Below are 16288 nucleotides of genomic sequence, written 5' to 3'. Positions count from 1 at the left end.
TAATTCCCAATCACCATGTCCGAGCTTTGAGCTTCCTGCGAAAATTATGTAAAAACAGAAGCTTCTTCAGCACCTTCATTATCACCACCACGCTCGCCATCCTTGCAGACAGCATCGCCCCGCTGCTGCTGCCATCTTCCATTGCTTCCTCTGACTCCACCAAGTCATCAAGTTCTGGCAACCGACGAGACCCAAATCTGGAACTCAAATTCTTCATTAATTCTTCATTGAAATCTTCCCACAACATATCCATCTTCTCATCTTCTTCATCATCGCTTTCAATTGCTATCTCATTAGTCCTTCTGCTGTCGCCTGAGCAAGAATTGATCTTTCTATGACCTCCATTACTTCTTATTTCCGAAGAACAATCAATATTTCCATCGCTTTGATCTTCTTTCTCGTGGTGGTCAATTGATTTTGATGCAAGAGGAGGTGATTCAGTAATGGGGGTGAAGCTGCCATTGATGGGTTGGAAGCTAAAGTTTTCTTGAGCTTCCATGGCTGTGGATTTAGAGGTTGATTTGATCAGCAAATTGAAAATATTGGGGAAAGAAGAGATGAGAAAAATGGTTGAAAAGGATTTGATTAAGTTGGGGTTTGAGATTGTTTATAAAACAAAAAAGACTAAATCATGGAGTTGACAAAGGAGATTGGGAAAAGGATATCACTACAACTAAAAAAATGATTTTGAGTTTGATAAGTTCACATCACAAATGGAAGTAATTACATCCATATGAAGCAAACTTGTTTGTCAATTGTCATTCCTCCAATTTAAGAAAAGGCATTGAAGGGCAGGTGGCCATCACTTTTTGCATTATGAAGTACTTCAAGATATGGCCTTCAATCCACCCTAAATTAAATTCAATCATAGGCTATAAAGTTTTAAAGATGTCTCTTAAAATTTTAGTTTGGATAAAAAATATCTATAAACTTTCAAATGTTTAAAGATGTAGTTAAATTTTTAAAAGTGGTTCAAAACTACTTTTATCATTCATTCTAGATGGAATCATTAAAATTTTGTTTCAAAAACATTCTCACGTCAAATTTTTGAGCACCCAAAATAAAAATAAAAATTTAAAGTTAAAACACAAAATTTTATAAATTTTCACAAATTTTTAAATTAAATATTTCTCCACAAAATAATAATTAGTCAAAAAAGAAAAAATGAATTTAGCTGCTAACCATGTTTAATTATTAACATACAACTTCATCAAAATATTTAACTAAAAAAAGTCTCTTAATGCTATTATTCTTTTGATTCTCAGAATCAATATACCTTATTGAAGCTGCAAATTTATTTGTACTAAAGAAAATAGGAGAGAAAAAAAATTAAAAAACAAAGTAGTACGATAGTATTATTTGTTTGTGCTAAGATGATTTTCAGGGGTCTTTTCAAAAATATAAAAATGCGTCAAATTATTTATAAAACAATTTTGAAAATGAAGAAAGACGAGATGCCTAACGTGTAAAATACCAAAAATACACTGTAAACAATGCTCACGTAATATATTTGGATCGTCAATAATGCTCGCGTAATATATTTGGTAACGCGATCGTTTAGATTTGTTTTTCCAATTTTATCGTTTAATTTGTTATACTATGTACCGTTTACCCTAAATGTAAACCATTTTTTCCTTCAAAATTTGGTATACTCGTTTAGATTTAGATTTGGCTACACGATCATCATTTAGATTTGGGGTTCCAAATCTAATCGGTTATAACAAGATTTGACTAGAGGATCGTTTAGATTTGGCTACCCAAATTTTTATTTCCAAAATTTGGTATAAACAATTTTTTTCAATATTCTTTATACATCATCCGATGGTTACCTAATCTAAATGTAAAAAAAAAAAAAGACGATGCATGTAGGAATGAAAAAAAAACGAAAAAGAAAGAGGAAGAAAGACAGAAGAAAGAGAGAAAAGCAAGAAAAACTATAGAAAGAAATATATTTGGTTATCTAAATCTAAAAACGAAAAAAATAGAAGAAATCGCAGCTAAAAAAGAAGAGTACGACGAAAAATCATAGAAAGAAGAAAAGATGGAAGGACAAACCTGTAATATTTAAAAAATTGCTAACTTGGTCGACTTTGTTATAGGAAGGGTTTGTTATAGTTAGGAAAGTTTTCTTATTTTTAATTTTTTTTAAATTTAAAAGTAATTTTGAAATTTTTGAAGCTGGTACTTTCATACGTTAGGGGTGTTTAATAGTAAAATACTTTTTTTTTCATTAACTAGTTATTAATTATTGTGTTAAGTATATTTTAGTAGAAACTTTTATTTTAGAATTTTGTGAAATTTTATGTTTTAACTTAAATTTTTCGTTTTTATTTTTATTGGTGAAAAAATTGATGTAAGATTTAAATCCATGAAAGTATTTTTTTTTTCTGTTTTAAGTTTAATGGTATTTACGAAACTTATGGTATTTTCAAAACAAAAGATAAATATGTTTTTCAAATTTTTTAAAAGCGGATTTTTTTACGTAAACTACAACGTTAGAAGTATTTTTTATAATTTAACCAAAGTTATATTTTTAATCTTTTCTGAAAAAATATATACACATATATATACATACATATTTAGTGGTATTCATTTATTCATTGTTATTTTGAGCTTGACAATTACAAAGAGTTGGATTGAAACCATCAACTTTTAAAATGCTCGAAATAGCATTTGGTCTCTGAAATTTATTTAAATAAAGTATTCAACTTTATTTATAATATTTGATTAATATAGGGGTTTAACCAAAAGTTGAAAGATATGAAAGTTTTGAAAATACAATGATAATTTAAGTTTAAAATTAGGAGTTTAGGAGGAAAAGAATAATTAAAATATTTAAGTTAGACAAAGTAGTTCCAAAAAAGGTGTTATTTGGATGTATTAAGTGAAAACTTATAGAGTGGGGAAATAGATTGTTTGTACATAATTATAATTATAATTATAATTATAATTATAGTTTAATTATAATTATAATTATAATTATAGTATAATTATGGGGATGAATTGAGATAAATTTGTAGGGTTGATGCTATTTCACTCCCCACCCACCACTAATGTTCTCTCTTTTGGATGTTTTCTTTACTTTTGTTTAACTTCAGAAAATGGGAAAAAGAGAAAGTTACCAAATGCCTTCATTTTCAAAATTTTAAACTTAGCAGTCATCCCCTTGTGGTGCATTGTCACTGCCAATGATTTTGGATGGTAAAATTCCAAACAATAAGGCCATTATTATATTTTTCATACTTCTGTCCAACTTCTAAGAAAATTATTGATGGCAAAAATTTTAGTTTAATTAATCTCTATTACTTTTTAATCCATGAACTATACTATATATAACCATTTAACTTTTGTAAATTTGAGATAACTTAGTCCTCAAACTTTCAAATTTGTGACAACTTAATCCTCAATGTAAGAAGAAAAAATCAAAATTAGATGCCAATTTTTATTATTTAATGAGGTGGACTTTGTATTTTATAAATATATTAAGTCTACCCTATTTATACAAGAAATCTCAATAAATCTTACCTCAATTTCTACGATAAAGATTAAATCATACAAAGTTTAAAGTAAAGAAACCAAATCAAAAGTACATAGACTAAATTGTTACAAACAAAAATATTTGGATTAAATTATTACTTCTATAAAAGTTTAGGGACTAAAAATGAATTTTAATCCAAACAAATTAATGATAGTTGATTGAGATCTTTAATAATTGTTTTGTAGGGTCATTCTTAAATAAATGCAAGGATGATATTTATAGATTCAAGTGGTAACTAAGTACATTTCAAGTGGGCAATGCTAGAATGAATTTCTATTAAATGAAGAAAGAAGTGAAGAAAAAGGGAGTCCATGAGTGAAGTTTAATCAAGTATGTAAAATGGTCCTTCTAGCTTGCTCTACCAAGCCACTCTATAAGCCAAGGATTCCTTAAAAGAGTCTACTTCTTGGTGACATTGACAATGAATGATAATATATATATATATATATATATATATATATATATATATATATATATATATATATATGGTATATAGAACACTGAGGTTCCTAACAAACCAACATAAAAAAGGGAGTTTCAAGGAAGAAAAGAGATTACCATCCTTCCACAACCATGCTTGTATCCCCTTCAAGTTTATCCAACAATGTTGACAATCACAAAGCCAATGGATGTCGTAGCTTCTCCTAAGATTTTATGCACGAAATGTAACATGATGATAAAAGTGAATTCGCAGATCTAATGACTATGTCTAATCTTATCACAATGATGCATGACGCTGAAGTGGGATGGCCTCGAGTTCACAACCATCTTCTATGTGTTTAGAAAGTCGCATTGAAAAAGATGGTGCTGTTGAAGCTACAATGAAACAAAACTTCAATTATGAGATATTTTGTAACTGATGTGGATAGAAACAATGGAAGAAGTGATGACCCACCCTCAACCATATCCTTCGTTCTGTGAAGAAGAAAAGTACCAGCGAGAATTGTCACAAAACCACACATTTGGGTGAAAATCTGGATTGCACCTTGTCGATCCCAATCCTAACAAGAAGTTAAGGAACAGGTTAATCAGCATCAACAATGAAAATTCTTCCCGATGAGTCCCAAAAGTTAAGAATAGACATTAAAAAGGAAATAGATATAGTTCACCACTGTTCAAAGTATAATAACGACCAAATGATCTCCCTCAAGTACATCGTACACACATGATTAAAATAGGAAAAGGCAACAAGGAAAGGGTAATAAAGTAATAAGAATGAGAAGAGAAAGCACAGTTTGGTACTTAACAACAATTAGAAATTCATGAGGGTTTGTGGTGAATTTTATCAATTGATCACTGATACGAATAGTTACAGACTATAGATATCAGTGGAAGAAATGTGAATCTTCCATTGTTTCTCCTTAATGCTATCATATAGTATCATGTGTAAAAGTAAGCGCCTTTTTCATCCATGTATTATTTGTTAGAAGGAAAATTGATATGTTCTTGATAAGGAAATGGTCAGTCTGATAGTCAAGTTTCTAGACCTGGTTAAAGACGAGTTACATGGAGTAACCATATCATCCGAGCTAGACCCCTAAAATTAGGTCTTCACCAAATTTATGTTAAAGAGTAGGGAGTAGAGGGGACAAGTTGTTAGAAAAGCACACAAGATAGATATCGTATATGTTAACTGAATGTTGTTCAATGTTCAGCCTCATGAACAACCCACGGTTACTTTCTCATCACATCAATGATGAACAAAGTATTCAACCATACCTAATGTTGGTGCTTTAAAGGTATTCTTGTTTTACGCTTGGAATTGGAATGACCACATTGGGCATCCAAATGTCATATTCACTATTCTTTATAAGCACGAATTACCTGCCAACTTCACGGGGTGTTTTTGATAGAACTCCGGCCAAGTAAGCTGAATTTATCTTTCTCTTATTAATATCAGTAACAACGAACACACAGAATTGATGAGTTATCAATTCTGCCACAAGCTCTTGATCTTGCTTCTCAAGAATCAAGTACAACTTCTTACTAAATTTCTCATATCCTTCTTCTATCATTAATCCTCTATTTATACACATTTTTCTTAACACATTTAACATGTGTTTTCTAACTAATCTGTTAACTGCTTTCTGTTACTGCTTTCCTAACTAATTCTGTTGTAGTTTGTTTCTTCTTTGGTAAACTAGTTTGATTGGAGGTCTAACATTACTCCCCCCTTTGAGATTCACCTTGTCCTCAAGGTGTAGACTAGGATACCGCTGGTTCATCTCATCATAGTCTTCCCACGATGCTTCATAGTCCGGTAAATTCTTCCAGGCAATTAGCACTTCCCATTTCCCGGTTTTGTCTTGTCTGTAGTCACGTGCTTCTTCCGGTTGAGACTGCCACTCGAGTTTCTCTGTTATGTTTTGTAGTGTGGGCAATATATTCGACTGCTGATTTACGAACCTCTTTAGTTGCGAAACATGAAAAACAGGGTGGATAGCGGCATCCGTTGGTAATTCCAATCTATACGCTACCTCACCAATTCTTTCGAGAATTTTGTAAGGTCCAAAATACCGTGATGATAACTTTTCATTCCGTTTGCTTCGTAAGTTGGCTTGTCGGTATGGACGTATTTTAAGCAACACTAACTCACCAACCTGAAATTCCACTTGTCTTCTTTTTCGGTCAGCATATAGTTTCATTTGTTGTTGAGCTAGTAATAAATGCTCCCGTAGTGCGTCTAATGCCACATCTCGTTCTTTCAATTGCTCGTCTATTGAGAAATTTGAAGTTCTTTCACCATAAGATAGTAGGGCTGGCGGTTTACGGCCATAGACCACTTGGAAGGGTGATTTTCCTAGCGCCTTTTGATAAGTAGTGTTGTACCAGTACTCGGCCCAAGGTAGCCACAGAATCCATTCCTTTGGGCGTTCACTACAAAAGCATCTGAGATAGGTTTCTAGTCCCCTGTTGACCATCTCAGTTTGTCCGTCGGTCTGTGGGTAGTAAGTTGTGCTTTTCTTCAGTTTAGTGCCCGCCATTTTGAACAATTCATTCCAGAAATGGCTGAGAAAAACTTTGTCTCGATCGGAGACAATGGAAGTAGGGAAGCCGTGCAGTCGAACTATTTCCTTTACAAAGGTTTCTGCTACTGTCTTGGCTGTGTAAGGGTGTTTAAGGGCCAAGAAGTGGCTGTATTTGCTAAGCCGATCTACTACCACGAGTATCACATCCCATCCTTTTGCTTTAGGTAGACCATCAATGAAGTCCATAGAGATGTCGCTCCAAATTTGATGCGGTATTTCAAGTGGCATTAATAGTCCGACCGGTGATAGAGCTAAGCTTCTGTTGCGTTGGCAGGTTATGCAGGATTCACAATGTTTTTTAACATCCGATTTCATCCCCTCCCAATATAGCTCACTTGCTAGTCTTTTATATGTTCTTAGGAACCCGGAGTGTCCTCCTACTACTGAGTCATGAAACGTATTCAATATGGCTGGAATTAGGGAGGAAGTTTTTGAGATTACCAGTCCATTCTTGTAATGCAGGAGGCTATTCTTTAGTGTGAATTTGCTGGCTTGGTTTTCGTCTTCTTTGCTTAAGCTTGCTACTATCTTCTTTAGCTTTTCATCTTTCTCCACTTCTTCCTTTATGGTTTCCAAGTCCATCCAATATGGAACTGAAATGCTGTTTAAATGTATATCTGGTGGTCTTCTTGATAAAGCATCGACTGCTTTATTTTCTAAGCCCGGTTTGTACACCACTTCAAATGAGTATCCCAATAGTTTAGATAGCCATTTTTGATATTGTGGTTGGATGACCCTTTGTTCCAGCAAGAATTTCAGTGACTTTTGATCCGTTTTTACTACGAATTTTGCCCCAAGTAAGTAGAGCCTCCACCTTTGTACGGATAGTACAACAGCCATCAACTCGCGTTCATATACTGGCCGGGCTCTATCTCTCATGGATAGTGTATGGCTGTAGAAGGCAATGGGTCTCTTTGCCTGGATTAGTACTGCTCCCACTCCAAAACCGGATGCATCAGTCTCTATTTCAAATGGAAGTGTAAAGTTGGGTAAGGCTAACGTTGGCAGAGACATCATTGCAGATTTCAGCTTTTGAAACGATTCTTCAGCATCTTCGTTCCATTTGAACCCCCCTTTTTTGAGTAGTTGAGTTAATGGGGCTGCTATTGATCCATAATGTTGGACAAATCTCCTGTAGTAGCCTGTTAATCCAAGGAATCCCCGAACTTCTCTTATATTTGTTGGGCATGGCCAATCCGCAACTGCCTTTATTTTATCAGAGTCTACTTCCACTCCTTCTCCTGATATGATATGTCCCAAGTATTCTACCTTCTTCTGGCCAAAGTTGCACTCCTTTTTATTGGCGAAGAGGGTATGCTTTCTCAATGCAAGGAAGACCTTTTCAATATGCTCTAAGTGGTCTTTCTCATTCTTGCTGTAGATCAGGATATCATCGAAGAAGACCAGAACAAACTTTCTCAAAAATGGTCTAAAGATGCTATTCATTAAGGCTTGGAAAGTGGCCGGGGCGTTGGTTAACCCAAACGGCATAACAAGGAATTCGTAGTGGCCTTCGTGAGTGCGAAAAGCCGTTTTTGGAATATCCTTATCAATCATTCGTATTTGGTGGTATCCTGACTTGAGGTCTATTTTTGAGAATACCGTTGCCCCATTTAGCTCGTCAAATAATTCTTCAGCCACTGGTATTGGGAACTTGTCTGGAATTGTGGCATTGTTTACTGCTCGGTAATCGACACAAAAGCGCCAGCTGCCATCTTTCTTTTTAACTAATAGTACAGGGCTTGAGAAGGGGCTATTGCTTGGTCTGATGATGCCTGAAGTTAGCATTTCCTCCACTAATCTTTCCATTTCCGCCTTTTGTTGAAACTCATATCTATAGGGTCTAACGTTTATTGGATTGGTTCCTTCTTTGAGGTGTATTTGGTGTTCAATTTCTCTTCTTGGTGGGAGTTTTTCCGGCCAGTCAAATACATCTTCGAATTGTTTCAGCACGTTTTGCAGAGGTCCATCTTCAATGGTTGTTACTGCTGTATTGCTTTGTTCATTTTCTTTATGAACTTGTACTGCCCTGCATTCAATTAAGAATCCTTCATCTTGTTCAACCCAGGTCTTGATCATACTTTTGAGGCTAATGCGTGACTTAGTGAGGCTGGGGTCTCCCTTTATTGATATCTGTTTTCCCTCACTAGAAAATGTAAGTATGAGGTTTTTCCAATCGACTACTGTTATCCCGAGCGAATGGAGCCATTGCATACCTAGTACGACGTCAACTCCTTCGAGTTCTAATGGTAGAAAGTCTTCCTTCACTTTCCAATTTGTTAGTTGAATTTCCACATTTTCACATATTCCCTTGCCTTGTACTGCTGTTCCGGATCCAAGTATAACACCGTAGTGGGCGGTTTCCTTGACCGGTAATTGTAGTGATTCCACTAATTTTTCAGAAATGAAGTTGTGGGTGGCTCCACAATCTATGAGGATGACCACTTCTTTCTCTTGGAGTTTTCCTTTGACTTTCATCGTGCCCGGATCGTTCAGTCCAACAACAGAGTTTAGAGATAACTCGGCAAAGGTCTTTTTCTTTTCTTCTTCTTGCAGAGGTTCTAATGTTTTCTCTTCGGTGGCATTTTCCTCAATTATCTTGTATTCCTTTCCTTCTTTTTTCACAACAAACATTTTCAGTTCGCGTAATTCTTTCATTTTGCATCTATGATCAGCTGAATATTTTTCGTTGCATCTAAAACAGAGTCCTTTTTCTTTTCGGGCCTGAAACTCTGCGTCAGGTAGTCTTCTTGAGTTGGTAGCCTTACGAATTTCGGCGTTATTAGAGCTCCTTAAGGTAATAGTTCGCATGGGGAAATTAGTATTTTTCTTGTTATCGCTGTTGGTGTTAGCCGATGTTCTGTTGTTTACTGTATTTTGCTGAAAATATTTCCCGCCCGCGAGGTTATTCAAATTTGCTTCGTTGCGCACGATTTCTCTGTTTTCGACCAACTGCGCGAATTCCATCATTTCGGCTAATCCTTTTGGCCGACAGAGTATCACTTCCGCTCTTATCCATGGGAACAAGCCATTCATGAAGGTATCTTCGACGACTGGATCTGGAACATCACTCAATGGTGCGACGAGCTTGTCGAACAAATTCCGGTAATCATCGACTGTGGATTCTTGCTTAACTCGTAAAAACTTTCCCAATATTGTTCCATCTCGACTCGATCTGAATCTTACGAATAGTCTTTCCTTCAAGTTTGACCAGCTGGTGAACTTCTCTCTTTCTTCTTGAGATCGATACCAATTCAAGGTAGGGCCATCGAAACTGATCGTGGAAACTAGCATTTTTTCAGAATCGGATAGTTTATGGATCTGAAAGTACCTTTCGGCTCTGAAGAGCCATGAGTCTGGATCTTCTCCGGCGAACACGGGCATTTCGACTTTCTTGAATTTATTCCGGTCGGCAGCGGCTTCTTCGGTCTCTATTTTTCCTTCGTTTCGGTCGTCGGAGTTGCTTCGACCCGATACGGCCGATTTGCTGGAGTTTGCTTCTTTTTCCTTCCCTTTATTTGTCACAGACATGTGCGCATTGGGTTCTTCATTACATACGCTGGTGGTCGTTCGGTCTTTGGCTATAGTTTCCATTATCATCAACATCATCTGCTCTTGTTTGTCCGACTAGGCTCGCATCGTCTGCATATTCTTCGCGATATCGTTCAGAGTTAATTCGATGATCGGCATCTTCCCGAGTTCTTTCTTCATCAGTGCTATCTCTTGATCAATTACTTCAAGTCGTTCTTCGATCCTAGTTTGCACCATTTTGTCGGATCACGACTCTGATACCAATTTGATAGAACTCTAGCCAAGTAAGCTGAATTTATTTTTCTCTTATTAATATCAGTAACAACGAACACACAGAATTGATGAGTTATCAATTCTGCCACAAGCTCTTGATCTTGCTTCTCAAGAATCAAGTACAACTTCTTACTAAATTTCTCATATCCTTCTTCTATCATTAATCCTCTATTTATACACATTTTTCTTAACACATTTAACATGTGTTTTCTAACTAATTTATTAACTGCTTTTTGTTACTGCTTTCCTAACTAATTCTGTTGTAGTTTGTTTCTTCTTTGGTAAACTAGTTTGATTGGAGGTCTAACAGTTTTTTGCTAGAGAACGGTTGGAGTGTCTAGGCAACATGGTGTTAAAATGAGGACTGTCTGCAGGTTAGTTCTGTCTGATATTGGATTGGCACTTCCTGCCTTGAGTTCTTTCAAGTACAACAGAAGAAGCTCAAGAGAAGTACCTTTTCCCATCCACAATGTGATGCACAGTCGAATGTGGCCATTGTCTTGGAAACTATTTGAATTGCTTTGTGTTTGATAAAACTTGGATATTACATATGGTTGGCTGGCTCAGCATTTCTATAGTTTGGAAGTGTGGATCTCACTTTAAATTAAGACTTTAGCAACAGGTTTTTCTGGAGGATTTGTTGAGTGGATTTTAGCAGTATTGGGAGTTTTGTGATGTCTTGCTTTGTAAGGAATTTAATTATCTTTTCTTGCAAACTTCTTTGACGAGATTGTTTTGTGTCAGCTGGATTGAAGGCCTCTACTTAATGTTCTCTACCCGAGCCACTGGTGTTCTTTTCAGGATTTTTATTTAAATTGGAATGCTTTTACATTCGTGAGTTATTACATAAGATGAAACCTTTGACTGAAATGAGAAGAAAGGAAACCTCTTTTAAGGTAAGAATCAGTTGTTCCTAAACAAAATATAATAGACAGAAGTTACTGCCACAATGCCTCCCTGAGAAGGTTGCTTCAAATTTTTATCATTTCCCTTAACCTCTATCGGGTGCATTGATCTTGTGCTTCGGTTGAGACTGACTTTTAGTTATTCTATTAAGATTCAAGGAAAGAGACCCTCCCTCCTATCTCAATCGACCCCAGAGCTCAAACTGTTGACAGAAATGATAAAACATGCTAGGCATATGAAAAGCTTTTCACAGGATTATATACTATAGGATTTATCTTAGATCGCACATATCCACATGAAGTAATGGCCTTGAACTTAATTCGTCGAGTCTTGATACATAATGTTTTCAAAGACCAACAGCAAATAATTACCTTGCTTGTGCATTCTTTTGACCAATTTTTTCCCTTTCTATTGGAAGAGCAGTCTAGCTTTCATTTGAGAAAAAGGAGTAAAAAAATAGAACAAGTAAAGGAAAGTCCAAGACAAGAGGACGGTATCTAAAAAGACAACTACCAACCTAAAAACATTATTGATTAAGAACATGATTTTTTTTAGACGAAAAAACATAAATACATAATAAGCAAACAGGACAATTGGCTTACTAATAGCCTCCATAATTACATGAAATCAGGCAACAGCACCATACAACTGTTGAGTCGATATTTGAAATTATGAACAAAAAGCTGCTCATCGAAAGCAACTTTGATTTCCCTAAAAATTTACAACCCACACATAGATATACGAGCATAAAAGAAGAGGAATATTTGTCAAACTCACAAGTGAAAATCTTAAATTTAAAGTGTTCATTGCCTCATATTCATCAGTCGGGAGAAATCAATTATGTTTTGTGAAGCCAAGGTAAAATAAGAGCTAAATGTCTTTACCTTAAACATAATTATGCTAGCCAAGATGGTCAATGTTGTAAACATCACATAGTATGTAGGGGATACTACAGCAGTGTTGAAAGTATCAAGAGCCTACAATAATAAAATACCATCAGAAAATTTCAAATTCTTTTTTAAAAACATAATCGGACTGGTCATTAAAATTAAGGAGAAATTTTCATCTCTTCCAGGTTATAGCCTGATAGTTTGTATTCTCAGTTCACGTGTCTGATAAGAAAAAATATGATCATGCCATAATTTTTCTGATAATTGAAGTTGTATATTTAGAAGTTCGCATGGCACACTGCTCAACTTTATTAATTTGTAATTCATTTATCAAGCATATCTGACCAGAAACCTAATAAAACTTTCAATCGCTTCAATGCAGGAACTTTGGGATTTTATAACATGATATCGCTTAATACTTGTGACTATTTCCCACAACCTGACAACTGATCATAACAAAAGATTCAGAAGTTCATTTTGAAATAGCACAAGAGGATTTTGCCAAGAATGTGCCACCTTCAACCCTTACAGCATGCTGGAACTACCAATAACCAATATATTTATACAGCTAACCAACTATATTGTGCCAACTACCAAACTATTAAAACTCGAACACTAGTTGATGATCCCTCGACAGGCAAAAGTGGTTAAATAATTAATTTAATGCTTTCAAATAAAAAAGATGGATACCTTGTTTAGATAATTCATTTGAATGATCACACAAGTAATCACAATCATTGTGAATGCCCAAGTTTGAGGATATGTTAATTGATTCAATCCAGAAAATGTCAACTTCAGGGCAATGCCAAGTGCTTTAACACTCATAACCTGTCAATGCGGCTTCAGAAACTTTAAATAGACTGGTGTAAAAACAAAAAAGAAGAAAAAAACAGATGAAAAACTGACTACATACCGAAAGTGACCCCACAATAGAACAAACCCCTATGTAGACCATTACATATGTCTGGCCATAACGAGGCACAAAGTGTATTATGAGTATGAGAGTTGTGGCTATCATCAAAGCAGCATACAGAAGGAAAGCTACAGAAAACATGCACGTGTTACATTAAGGAGAGAAGCCGTCAGTATATTTGATACTCACACAAGACTTTTTCTAAAAAAAAAAAAACTTAAATGTGGTAATGGAAATAGAATGTCCTTTAGTGTATACCTGGCTCTGTCGCAAGATCCCATACTTCCTTGACAGATACTATCTCACGCTCTTGAGGTGCATGCAGAACAATTGTTGTCGAACCCACAACACATAACACACAACCAAGAATACCAAAAATGTTTAATCGCTCTCTTAATATAATGTGAGCAAGAGCAGCACTGCACAAAACATGCCACAAAATGGTCAAAACACAGTGAATCCCAAAATGCATTAAAAACTACGACAGTTTTGTCGTCTTGCCTGATAATTATACTGAGTGCACCAAGGGGAGTTACAAGAATAGCTGGTGCAAATGCATAAGCTGCAAAATTAGCAATTTCTCCTACAACCACTGGCAAGTGCCAAGTGAAAAATACATCCATTAGAATACAGATATCTTTCTGATGAAATATTTAATACTCAAGGTTTTAATAAAGTAAGAACACCTCAGCTTAATACTTAAAAAAGAAATGCAAAAGGAAACGGAGATCATAATGCAATAAATAATTCTTTCTAGTATTCTCTTACTTGCAAATAAGAATCCACCTAGAAGAAATTGAGGGACAAAAATAGAATAACTGAAGAAGCAAGGAAACTGGGAGAAAAGGACGTTATCTAACTTGGAACAGAAGAATGAACGAAAAAGCATCAGAAGCCAATGATTACCACCGGTGGATTTAGCATAGGCCCGGGGGGGCTCGAGCCCCACTCAACTTGATTGTCTTTATATAATATATACAAAGAAAACTATTTATTTTTTAATATTTATAGTCAGCTTAATAGTTAGTCTAGTATATTTTTCTTTTAGTCCCGGTAAGTCAATATGTTTTCTAGATCCCCCAGATGATTACTACCCACAAAATGGAATGAACTTAGAGAGGTTATCTTAGTCTAAAGACACGCGTATACATGGATAATATATTCCCAAAGACACTGATATCAAAAGCAAAAACCTAAATGCATCCGCTTGTCAATGTATTAGCCACCGAGGCCCAGAACAGCAGAAATACTTTAGGTATCATTCATCATCTACTAGTTTAGAAATACTCAACAGATAGAATAACTTCAGTGGTTACTTCTTCTTGGGGGGCTTACAATAATTCTCAAAATAATTCTTCTCAACGAAGCCTTTAATTAAAACACAGCAGCAACCACGTAGATTGAAGAAACCTTACTAGTTATCATGCCGACCCACCATAATGGTTCATATAAGTAAGAATAACCGCCAGCGCCTGCCAGGTAAAGATAAAAGATTAAGACGAAGATTAAGATCAGTAAGGAAAGGCAACCAAAATGGATCCAAAAAACACACGTTCATCTGAGTCGAAACGTTTGAAAAGAGAAGGGATAATGAAAAAAGTGCATTCATCACCTGCCCTAACACCAGAAGCCCCGGCTATTTTAAGGCCTTTCTTCTTGACAATAAAGCTGGCACCAATGAAGAAACTAGAAGACAAAGCTAAGACCAAACCCTTGATGTTATCACTGGACATGCCTTTGCGAGGGTCACTCCAGGGCCTCTCCGAACTGGAAGCCGGCCCACTAACTGCCATGGCTGAAATTGAAGGAGCAGTTGAAAATAAGAACTCATAAATCGAAAAGCATCCATTCCATACGATCCATGCAAACTCAATGTAGCCCCATCAAATCGGCCATGCTAATCAGAATCAAGGAGGTTGAAAGAGGTATCATCGGAGAGAAAGAAAAAAGAACGGCGGTGGTGCACCAAAAAAGACGAGGGAAAATCAGGGAGAAACAGAGGGAAGGGTTGGATCGCGGGGAAAAGATGATGAAATTTGGATTGTTCAGTGATGAAGATGAAGGAGATTATGGATTGATGGAGAGAGATGATCATGAAGCGTAGAGAAAAGGAATGGATTGAGGATTTTCGATGGTGGGTTGCATTGCATTGCGTTGCGTTATGGTTACAAAAAGTATGAGCTTTCTCTCTCTTGCTCTCTCATGGAAGTGATCAACTGTTATGGCTTTGCTCGGTTACAAAAGCCTTTGGAGCCAAATTTCGTTACTAAATATTAAATTATATATAAAATTATATACATATATATATCATGTGTTAAAGTACCATTTTAGCCCTTCTATTCTTGCATTCCATCGTAATTTATTATATCTTGTAAATATTTTAAAGGAGGATAGTATAAAAAAATAAAATTATTTATCAAATATAGCAAAATATCTAAATTGAAAAAAAAATTAAAACTTGTGTTATTTATATAAATGTCCCTATTTTTACTATAAAACATACTATATTTTCCAAAGTTATAAAAGAAATGTTAATATAGATATTTTTTATATATATAAAAAATTAATAATAAACTATGGATTGAAATTTTAATTTAGATTTATGGAAAAAAAAAGACTAAATCTAGACATTTGGAACTAGAAAGACTAATATAAATTGAAAGATAAAGCATATAAGCCAAGACAATACTTTAACTTTTTTTTAGTTCGAAGAATCATTAAGGTCAGAGTTTCAAACTTTTAACTATATAGTTTTTTTTTTCTTCTTTTCCTTAGATGAACGAACCAACTGAAACTACACTTTCACCTTCTCATCGTGGATAAGAGAGGGAACACAAACAAGGAAAGCATCCTTCTAAAAATAAAAGCAACCCAAGAGAAAACTGTGACTACAATAACATAAGCAGTTTTATTTACGAACAACACAATATATCATCCATTTAACATATTACATTATTTGCAAATAGATAATAACATGCATGAACATAATTTAAAAGACTTGAAATATATATTTTTTCAATCCAATTGAATTTCAAGTTTTTCTCAACTAAGTGAAATTATAAATTTAATCTAATTGGGTTTAATTGATTAGTGGCTTAATATATGTATGTATACATAATAATAATAATGGAAATTTCAAACATGTTTAGTAATAATATTGTTTTTTAAAATTAAGTTTAAAGACATTATTTATACTTTAATTTTTTTT

General features: G+C 34.9%; 2 protein-coding genes across 3 annotated transcripts; both read right to left on the bottom strand.

Annotated features, from left to right (window-relative positions):
• Positions 1–10: 10 nt before the first annotated feature.
• Positions 11–499, bottom strand: LOC103485703 (uncharacterized). The gene has a single exon (XM_008443401.2). The coding sequence runs from the start codon at positions 497–499 to the stop codon at positions 11–13; it is 489 nt and encodes a 162-aa protein (XP_008441623.2).
• Positions 500–3831: 3332 nt separating this feature from the next.
• LOC103485415 (probable magnesium transporter NIPA4) lies at positions 3832–15336 on the bottom strand. 2 transcript variants are annotated; one of them, XM_008442992.3, is made up of 9 exons: positions 14693–15336; positions 14496–14552; positions 13582–13672; positions 13339–13499; positions 13081–13208; positions 12858–12995; positions 12162–12254; positions 4434–4539; positions 3832–4354 (listed from the first exon to the last, which is right to left on the bottom strand). In XM_008442992.3, the coding sequence occupies exons 1-9, from the start codon at positions 14871–14873 to the stop codon at positions 4257–4259; spliced, it is 1053 nt and encodes a 350-aa protein (XP_008441214.1). In that variant the 5' UTR covers positions 14874–15336; the 3' UTR covers positions 3832–4256. The 2 variants fall into 2 exon arrangements, with proteins under 2 accessions (XP_008441214.1, XP_050937933.1); XM_051081976.1 differs by having other exon boundaries at positions 3832–4539; positions 14693–15325.
• Between the last annotated feature and the right edge of the window lie 952 nt (positions 15337–16288).

The sequence above is a fragment of the Cucumis melo genome, chromosome 3, assembly GCF_025177605.1.
Source record: "Cucumis melo cultivar AY chromosome 3, USDA_Cmelo_AY_1.0, whole genome shotgun sequence".
Classification (NCBI taxonomy): domain Eukaryota; kingdom Viridiplantae; phylum Streptophyta; class Magnoliopsida; order Cucurbitales; family Cucurbitaceae; genus Cucumis; species Cucumis melo.
Note: the sequence above shows the minus strand (reverse complement) of the source record. Positions and strands in the feature narration are given on the sequence as shown.